The sequence below is a fragment of the Dioscorea cayenensis genome, unplaced genomic scaffold (assembly GCF_009730915.1).
Source record: "Dioscorea cayenensis subsp. rotundata cultivar TDr96_F1 unplaced genomic scaffold, TDr96_F1_v2_PseudoChromosome.rev07_lg8_w22 25.fasta BLBR01001462.1, whole genome shotgun sequence".
Lineage (NCBI taxonomy): Eukaryota > Viridiplantae > Streptophyta > Magnoliopsida > Dioscoreales > Dioscoreaceae > Dioscorea > Dioscorea cayenensis.
The window spans coordinates 105,173-116,259 of NW_024087853.1; the positions used below are offsets into that span (position 1 = coordinate 105,173).

The following is an 11,087-nucleotide window of genomic DNA, read 5'->3' on the forward strand; positions in this document are numbered from 1 at the left end:
TACACTTTATTTCTACCTACTACTACAGATTGTATTCTATCTATTTATTTACTTATTAATTGTTATCATGTACACGGTATTCCATCTATACACTATTTTGGATTACTTTCTTTCATTTATTATAAAATTTATACCTTAATGGCATTACTTACCAAGTGCCTGATTTTTATGGGCTTACTCATTTAATTTCTAATGTTTCCCCCATTTTGTCATTCTTTTATTGTGAAGTTATTTAATGGTGTTACTTACCTAATGCTTGGTGGCCATCATTTTATAAAATTTATTCTATTAAATTTCTGGGCTAGCCATTCCAATTGTTCAATGATGGTTATTCTTAAGTATATTGAACTACTACTTTATTTTTAATCAGGTTTATGATTTATTTGTGAAGATGGCTGTTATGTATTTTTGTGAGTATGAAAATGTGGGAAGCTTTTAGACATTTCTGGACTTTAGTTCTATTTTTACTTGTGGATATTTCATCTCTAAATAAATATACTCAACTTTATCAATGGGGGTTAAACATTGACCCCTTGTCGATAAGAATTTCTGTAAAAATAAGACTGCAATTTCACACCAGTCTGTCGGTGTAAAAATAATGGCCATCTGATATTCAGTCTCGAGTCATTAAGGGTAAATAAATGACCTATGATATTTTTGGCTCGGATCCGAACACTTACAGTAAATTTGAAGACATTCTCTTTAAGTCTTGCCCCAAAATTTATGTATTTCTTAGATCGTATTTATGGGTTTTAAATTTTGGTGATTAACAAATTTGGAAATATTCTTCTTATTAGAATATTATACTCAATATTTTGTTTATATTATTATCTAGAATTTATATTCGTATTTTACTTTCTTAGTGGATTACTTACTGGGCTAGTGAATACATGTGGTTGTTTTTAAATGTTTTTTAGATCAGTAGACTGGTGGGGTCTCTAGCTAGTAGGTTGCCTATAGCTATGTCGCCCTTGTTGTCAGCCCCAACTTGTGAGCCCCGGGACGCAACAATCATACCGACAACTGAAGAAGGGAATCCACGCCACTCTACACTCGAGTCACCGCAAGGCTAACAAAATCCCTAGAATTAATGACATGGAACAACATATACAAAATAAGGGAACTCAATGATACACAAGGGAAGCATCAACTACAAAATCTGATAAAAGAGTTTAGGAAATATCCAAATAAATAACCATGCAACAATAGTTTGAATATACTAGTGGATCCATGTCCTTATACAATGTACTCATGCTAAAAAATAAACATACAAGATACAAGAAGTGAATGCAGGAAGAAAGATAGCAAAAGTCCATCACATCGCTTCTCCGTTACAGGACTGGCTGCTAAAGCCTAGGTAGAAGAAAGAGGGGGGAGAGGGGGTGTAAGTAACCTAAGTCACTCAGGGAGTGGGTTAGCACAATTCAAAATGAATACCAAACCGAGTGGAATAAACATCAACAGACAAGCTTGTGCAAAAAGCATAAACTTTGAATGATACGACAATTTTCATGACACACACACACATATAGATGAAATCCATAATCAACATAATGATACATTTGCTTCAAATAAGAATTTAACATAATTATCATGAGATCTCAATTAATATAATGCATCTCAGTAAATCAAATAATAGTCTTGAAAACCCTCTAAACTATAGTTATAGTCGTGGCTAAGTTCTGAGCCATCAAAACCCTCATGTCCTTGATGTTGACCCACCAGTTCCATATGGTGACTCCGAAATCCTGATGTATCATCCAGTTAGGGTTGTATATGCCACTTAAGATGGATAATAAATATTAGGTCCTCCACGCCACCTCTATAGGCTAGTCTATGGAGACCCCTTACTGCAACACGCGGGTTATAACCCCATCACGATCAAATCACCCACAGGTATAACAATAATGTAATCACAACAATATAACAACTGGTCCATAACAAGGATGATGTTCACAAGATAGGAATGAGTATCATTTCACATAAATGAAATCAAAAGCAATATATGCATAGTGTCATACTTTATTTTGAACTCGATAAATCAATATATATATATATATATATCGATAGACATAATTAGTAAATATCAATACTTTAGCTTATAATTCAATAATAAAGAGATTCAATAAACATAAATTCAAGATGATTAAACCTCAAAAAGCTTGTAATTAAAACCATGAAAATTCACAATTGATATTCCAAGAGAATTATGTAACATAAAACCCCACTCACTACTTAGGCGAGAAAGCCTCTGACACGCTATTCTCCGTCGGCTCCTTACATGGAGCCGAGCTTTCACCACCTAACCAACCAACACACACACACACACACACACACCAACAACAACAACAACAACAACAACAACAACAACAACAATAACAACAACAAAAAGAATTAAACAAAGCAAACCAAGAATTGAAAGGTTACAATGACATGCAACCCGAAAATAATCTTAGGGATGGCTCAAAATGGGGTCCCAAGATTTTCAATGAATTTCTAAGGTTTTGAGCTTCGCATTAAATAAAAGAATTCCAAGAAACAACTAAGTTTAATAGATGCTACAGTAATCAAGCTACAGTGTCCAAGAACCCTAGCAAGCAATGGTTCATGGATACAAAAATTCAAAGAAGCAAGGTAATGACATTCACTCATTCTAGCTCTCAAAGAAATAATCAACAAGAAGACCCAAGATCAAACCTCAACCAACTCTAGAACATCCATTTCCTATCAACAAAGAAAAGCAAGAAGAAAGAAGCTTACCTTAAGGTTTCAAGAATAAAAAATGGATGGATCTTGGCTCCAACGTTGGAAGAACAATTGTAAAAAACCACTCTTCTAATTCTAATGGAAAGCAAAAGGAAGAAGAGAAAAATGCAGCCATAAAAACCCAAAAGGAGTCCTTAAAAAACTGGGCAAGGCGCGCCTTGTGGGTGTCGTGCAAGCACATACCTCCACAGGCACTTGCTTAGGCGTGCTTGCAGGCGCAAGCCACCAGCAGGCGCCCACCTGGGCGTGGCCCGTGGGTGTAGGCGCATCATGGGCTCACTCAACAAGCACAGGCACCCCACGGGGGTGCGCCCCCAACCCCGTGTAGGAGCAGTTGGCCCAACGGCTGTCCAACAGGCGCGGGCATGTAACCCACCCTTCCGTTCATGGCACAAAGGTGAGCATGCAGGCATAAGCACCACCGTGTGAACACAAAACGGCTTGAACACACTTAGACGAACCAAGTCTTAACTACCAAGTTAAACAAACTTGTTCGAAGCACAATTCAAGTCATTACAAACAAAAAGGGTGAAACACCACATTTGTTATTGTAGTTTTCCTTATTTGTATGAACCCTAAAACCTTGTATTTTGTATTTTGAATTCATGTACCCTTTATCTTGTGTTGTAATTCTATATTAGTTGAATTCATACTTTATTAGTTTGTTTGATTTCCTTTATGAGACAGGTTTTGAGGCCTTACAATCCCGCCGGGTCTAGGCCATGTGGACTGCGGTCGTTTGTCCACACATTAAATTCATCTTAGCCGAGTCTGGGGTGTGACAATTGATGCTCAAAATATCTTCATTTCTATTTATATTTTTCAATAAGTTATTAAATTAAATGTGTTAGCGCATTTTATTATAATAAAATATAAATTATAAAACAAGCTCCACCAAATAAGAGAACTAAGAGAAACTCCAAAACATAACATGCCATTTTATTCTTTTCCCCTGTTAAAAGAGTTATAATCGCAACTAAACTAAAACTAATTGAACAACAAGATATAAGAACTCAAATTAAACCCAAAAGTCCACAAGGGTTATTGTCTTCCAAATGGACTAGATGGTAGCTATGATAACAAAGGCAGTTAATTTAGGCTCATTGAAGTTGTTATTTTTAAGCCAATGCGACACCCAGTAATTCCTCAATTGTATTCCAAATCTTTTAACTTTTAGGGCAAGCATTAAATAGATGTACAGCACATTCCAACCCCAAACCACAAAAAACATATAGATTCTTAGGACCCAGATGATAAAATGTAAAAAGGAGCTAAGGGCAACTTTAATGGGAGTTCAATGAGGGTTTATTGAGCTATTGAGCACTAAACCCTTCATAAGGAGGGTTTAATGCCCATTGACCACCAAACACTTAATGGATGGGTCCCATCTATTTTTTTATTTTTTAAATTTAAAAATAATGGGACCCACTCTTTTAAATAATTTTTTAATTCAATTTTTTATCATTACAAATTAATTATTTTAAATATATATTTTGTAATATAACTTTTTAAAATATATTATCTAATTATTTTATTAATAATATTTAAGATTTTATAGTATGGAAGATAGTTTAATAGGTATGAGTTTAATGGGTTGATTGTTTGTCTCATTTTATAGTATAATTATTATGGGAGATAGTTTAATTGGTAAGAGTTTAATGGATTGATAAGGTGGCATAAACATCAAATTCTAGGATAGTCGAACGATTAAAGATGCCCAAAAGCTTTGAACCTAGCATGCAAACTGAGTTTATAAATTATTAATGGTTTCTCACCCCACAAGGTCAATCATGTACAATTTAAATAATACATTTGATGCACATTGATGGTCACTTAACTTATCCTAATAAATATAGGTTCTAACTCAATAAAGCCAATTTATTGCCTCTTCAAGTGTAATTAATAGTATCACATGTATATACCACAAGTGCGAACACACACACAACACATACATCCTCTTGTCATACTCTTCATCTACACAATGAAGATCTTCATCTTCATCTTTCATTTCCTATCATTAGCAAGTATCTCCAACCAAAGAAGTACATCTCTAGGTATGAAACAAGGTGGCCATGGCTTCTCTGTGGAGCTCATCCACAGTTATTCTCCTCAATCACCAATGTATAACCCGAACATCACCGACTTCGACCTTTGGGTTTTCATCAATTACCAAAGCGATATCCGTATCAAGTACTTCGAGACCAAAACTAAAAGAAACCTGACATCATCTTCGTTGAAGCCAACCATAACAATGAGATCACCGGTATCTTATGTTGGGTATCAATATTTGATAATGTTTTCCATTGGCACTCCTCAAGTGCAAGTGCATGCAACTTTTGACACTGGAAGTAAACTTCTGTGGCTCCAATGCCAGCCTTGCACTAAATGTTATAAGCAAAAGGATCCCCTGTTTAATCCCTCCAAATCTAGCTCCTACAACTTGTTACCTTGTGATTCCACCATTTGTGACAAAATTCCAGGTAATTTTGGAATTCCCCCTTTATATTTTATCTTTGTGGTTTTGTTATCTCACCAAAAAGTTTATTTTGGATTCACTTATAAAAATAAATGCTTAATTTATGTTTTTTTTAAAGTGTTGCCAGTTTGACATTTGGCTTATTCATATTTATAAATAAAAAATAAAAAATTATTTGCTTTTTTAGAATATTTTTAACAATTATATGATAAGATTAACACTTAACAGGGAGCGGTTGTTCTGCATGGCATGACACATGTGAATACAACATATGGTATGCTGATGGGTCTGTAAGCAATGGCGACATAGCAGAGGATGACATTACCTTTTTGACCACTGAAACTGACCCTGGCACCTTCAAAATGCCAAAGACAGTCTTTGGTTGTGGTCATTATAATAGAGGAACTTTCAATGAGGCAACACAAGGGGTTATAGGCATGAGCATGGGTCCCTCTTCTCTTCTTTCCCAGATGTCCGGGTGGATCAAAGGCCAGTTTTCATATTGCTTAGTTGATAATACAAACCCTTTTTCTAAGAGCCAAATATTGTTTGGTGACAGAGCTATTTTGATTGGGAACTCTACACCTTTGGCTGTGCCAACTGGGAAGGCTGAATGGTATTATCTTAGCCTTCTTGATATTAGTGTTGGTACTATAAAGCTTAATATTCCTCCAGGAACTTTCCAACGTGATGTTCATGGTGAAGGTGGTTTGATTCTTGACACAGGTATGCAACAAAAATTTTTAGAGAAATTAGATTTTTTTTTTTTTGTCTTCCAATTTACTTTAGTTTTTTTTATATATAATAAATGTGGATAAACCATGTCAAAGGTGTATATAGGTGAAGAGTTACATATCTCAATCCACATGTGCCCTCAACATGGTTGAATTGAGGTTTGAACCTGTCTTCATTGTAGAGACATAAACACCGGGAATTGGATGTCAATAGATCAAGATGTCATTCGCTTTAGTGTCACTTTTTTTTTTATTTTTGATAATGTGGGCAAACCACTCCACACACTTTTTATTATTTTGTCTCAGCCATACATTGGGAGGGAGTCAAACACTTGACCTCTAGTATGGGAGTCAAATATATTACTGCTCACTTCTTGTGGTAGTGACTAAATGTTACTATTAGGTTATTGCGGTAATTAATAAACTCACCATCCAATATTAAAGTATTAACTCCATACTTGTGCACGCCCCTAACTTCCATTGCCTATCAAATAATAATAATAAAAACTTAAGCACTATTTTTCTTAAAAATAAATATTTTAATAATATATGAGCCTAAAAGTAATAGAAAAGTCAGCAATTTTTTTGAAGAGATTTTATATTCACTCTCAAGAACATTAAAAATTAAGTTGTATTTATTTTTTTTTTATCGAGCAAGGCCTAATGGTCAAGTATTTTATATATGTATTAGATACTCTTTCATTTATTAGTTAAATTATTTATTAGTCTTTGAAAATTTTCACTCTATGCTATTTGGTACATGGACCTATTTAATCTACCAAACAATCTTTGATTTATGATCAAATTATATATCATTCCTTTAGTCCTTAGATAACCATAACCTTTTATTAAATGGAAAACTAATGAATTAATTAATTTTGAGAAAAAAACAACTTTTTATAAACTTTACAAAACTTGTGTCACTATTTATAAAACTTGAAACTAATTAACCTTAGAGTTATTGTTATTAGATGTCTGAGCTTGATTCAATCCAAAAGCTTAAGTTAATAAGATAAAAAGCTTCGTGTTACATATTCAAATCCATATTTTTTACATTAACAGATATGAAGCTATTAATTATTCCAATAATTATGATTTGCATCTTATAATAATTAATTAAAAAAAATTATTGACAGGAACACCACTTACTCGCTTAGAGAGAACAGGGTATGAAATTTTGGAGAAGAAGGTGAGAAAAATGGCAGATTTGAAGGTAGCGCCAATTCAAGGTCTACGCACACTCTGCTTCTTTGGAAGCAAGTCTGATTTGGATGCAGGGAAGTTACCATCATTAACATTCCATTTCCAAGGCCTTGATCTTTATTTGAGTCCTTACAGTGTTTACCAAGTTCTTAGTAACCGTTACATTTGCATGTCAGCTTTACCCTCTGATTCATTGTCTATCTTTGGCAGCCTCTTCCAACGGAACCTCAATATAGGATTTGACCTCTACCAAAATAGAATTTTCATGTATGAAACTAATTGTAATTTTTAATTTACAATTTCTTTGACTGATTTGGAATATTTATATGAAAGTCAAGAAAATCAGTATCTTATATATTTCATTTGAAGGTTTCGATTGTTAATATATATATATATATATATAAATATATACTATTGCTTAAAAAGATATGATATTTAAACCAAAAGAATAGCTTTTCACACTAAATTAAAATTTTATTAAAAAATTATTTTTTAAAATCTTTGGCAGGTTTTTAAATAAAAAATTTAAAAGAGATTTTCGTACTTAACTTTTTCTGCTTCAATCTTGACAGAATATAATTTCAAGTATCTTGTTATGGCTATATTGTTGATATTTTAATATTACTTTTTTCCCTGGCAATGCGTAATTTTTGGGTAAAACAACGCGTAAATTTCAGTTTGCATTCTTGTTTGATATTAAATTAGCATGATTATGGTTAAATATTTTTCACATTATTAGAGTTATATAAGGTATTTGATTGTTACGAGATATATTTACCATGTTATATTATTATTATTATTATTATTATTGTTATTATTATATATTATATATGACAGCATTCAATCCAACTGGAAAGAGTCATTCAACCAAATCAATTGAATTTGAATTATGACCTATGGTGCTTTCTAATTTATAGATTTATTTTTGACTAATTTTGAGTTCATGTGACAAAAGTTTTTGGAGATTTCGATCTAAGATGTGCCATGTGAAAGTTTTGATTGAAAGTAGGTGGTATGTTAAGTGTATTTTCATATGTTAGATGCAAGGTTTTCATTAGGAAAAGAATCTAGTGGTTTTGAGTTTGGTATAATCATGTTTTGCTTTTAATTATGCCCACCTTACAAGGAAAGAATTTACATGCGTGCATCTTGTTAGTAATCATCGATCTAATCAAATTAGGGTTAGAAAAAATCGTTCTAATCAAATTAGGACTATTAATTACAATTAATTGATATTTAATCAATAATTGATTAATTATCAAGGATCATGAACACATGAATATATGTGAAAGATCAGGGTTACCTCACAGGGATTTCACAAGCGCAAAATCCTCCAACGCACACACGCAATGTTCTCGAACTTTTCACCCTTGATCCGGAAGAAGTGATGGCTTCTTTTGCTCCAAGCAACTAATGTGAATATTAGGGTTTTTGCCGTCTTTTGATGGCAATCACAAATTAATTAATCAAGAAACCCTAATCTCATATCACATATAGGGAGTAAATATATTCGGATAAGGTTAGAACATGTAGCGTGGACCCGTTTGGGATCACTACATCTTTAGCAAATTAGTCCATACTAATTTTATAATCACAATCATGTCCATCAACAAATTGCAATTTAATCCAAAGATTAGAGATATTCATATGTGAGACCCCAATATAATATTTTATATATTAGTCCTTCTATCAATAAATATTCCATATAAATGGAATAATTAGACCACCAGTGGCACTATCGATCTCCACTTATGTGTGTGTTTCTTTACACTATTGGACATAAAACAATTTAAGAAAAATGTATAATAATATATATTTTATATATAATAAAATACTTAAAAAAAATTAACCAGCCGGATTTATCCAACACATAAGAAACACAATCTAGAATATTCTCTCCTACAATAGAAGTGATAGATCCCATCTTGGATGACTACAAACCTTCATGTATTTATTATATAACTCAATGTGTCCGTATATAGCACTGATTAGCATCACCGGTTGACACTATCAAAAGTAATATAATTTATACATAAGATTTAATAACATCCCTCGGGGTAATAAGGATTTTTCTCAGTAAGAATAACTCTTTTGCTCTATGACAGTGTTTGGTCTAAGAGTTCTGTATGGTCCAGTTCAATATTTGTCAACTACAAATATCCACAATGTTACTAAGAGTCTCCACTCTAGTGGCTGAGATATACCACTCTAACACATATAATAGTACAACATGTGACAACCAATAATGAATACAAAATCATACTTTATCTCATAGGTTGTGAACTATTTTGGGTTGCAAGGAACATAGATAATCATATCTCACTTTAATGATCTCTATCATTAATTTGAAATCTATACAATGTAAGCCCATAATAATATATCATCAAACATGAATAATACAATACCTATAATTATGCATGCAATGAAATAAAACTATTTTATTATTAAACAATAACTAAAATTAGCTTTGTAGGGCATACTAGTTTTTCAGTCTCCCACTTGCACTCAAAGGCAATCAGGCACAAATCTCAAACCCATCCTATCTAAATGTTTCTCAAACACATTTTGACTTAAAGGTTTAGTTAATGGATCTGCTACGTTATTTGTGGAAACGACTTTCGTTATCTCTATATCTCCTCATTTAGCAATCTCTCTTACTAAATGATACTTTCTTTCTATATGCTTTGTTTTTTGATGAGCCCTTGGTTCTTTAGCTTGTGCAATTGCTCCGTTATTATCACAGAACAAAGTGATTGGAGACTTTATAGTAGGAACAACGCCCAACTCTTGGATAAACTTCTTGATCCATACTGCTTCTTTTGCTGCTTCAGAGGCTGCAACATACTCTGCTTCAGTTGTGGAATCGGCTACAGTACTCATTTGGTTTGCACCAAAGAGATCCTCTATCACCCCTTCTATTTGGCAGTAGATGTAATCTTCATTATGTTGATGATCTCCTTGTCCTGCCTATGGGTGGGATTGAGGACCTCAGGATTGTAAAGCTTATCCTTTACATTTTTTAGGGTATATCGGGTCTGGAACCTAACTTTTCTAAAACTTTCCTCTATTCAACCGAGAGAGGTGTTATACCCTAGATAGGTGCTGCTGCAACGTTAAACTGGCAAGTGGGTCTCCTCTCGGTCACTTACCTCGGTGTTCCCATTGCGAGAAGTAGGCACTAGCGGCAGGACTAGGAAGGAATTATACTAAAAGTGAGAAGGAGACTCTCCTCTTGGAAAGCAAGTCATTTATCTTCAGGGGGCCGCCTAACATTAGTGAACTCAGTTCTGTCAGCTCTACCGATGTTTTGGATGTCCATATGTAGATTGCCTTGCTGGGTTATCAAGAAATTGGATTGCATTCGGCGTGACTTCTTATAGTCCGGCCCGGATATCGGCCACCCAAAATGTCGGTTAGTCGGATGGAAATCTCTATGTAGGCCCCACGACCAAGGGGGTTGGGGCATTCTGGACTTGAACAATTTTAACATGCTGTTGCTTGGAAAATGGTGGTGGAAGTTTACGATGGACACTGACTGGGGTGTTGCGAAGGTGGTACAGTTCAACTATGGATTAACACGTTGGAATCTTTCACCAAATTAAGTTGGAGGGTAGGATCTCCTTTTTCTGGAGGGGTGTATCCTGTAGCTCCCGGCTTTCAAAAGTTTTATTTCGAATGGTATCAACTCAAGAGCCATGACTCTTTTTTGGAAAGACCGGTGGTTTAATGGTTTAGCTCATATGTATTTGTGGCCTGAGGAGTGGATTAATTTCATTGGTGGACACAGAAGTTTCGACTTTATAACGCTATGGCCACATATCTTTTTTTATCACTAAACCCACAAAACTTTGTTCCGATCGCATCTAAAGCCACAACGGCTAGTTTTGGCCTACTTTCTGGCGAACCAG

General features: G+C 34.1%; 1 protein-coding gene across 1 annotated transcript; it reads left to right on the top strand.

Annotated features, from left to right (window-relative positions):
* Positions 1-4,822: 4,822 nt before the first annotated feature.
* LOC120256475 (aspartic proteinase CDR1-like) lies at positions 4,823-10,549 on the top strand. Its single transcript, XM_039264144.1, has 5 exons — positions 4,823-5,246; positions 5,471-5,968; positions 7,113-7,460; positions 9,894-10,051; positions 10,505-10,549. The coding sequence occupies exons 1-5, from the start codon at positions 4,823-4,825 to the stop codon at positions 10,547-10,549; spliced, it is 1,473 nt and encodes a 490-aa protein (XP_039120078.1).
* Positions 10,550-11,087: the final 538 nt, after the last annotated feature.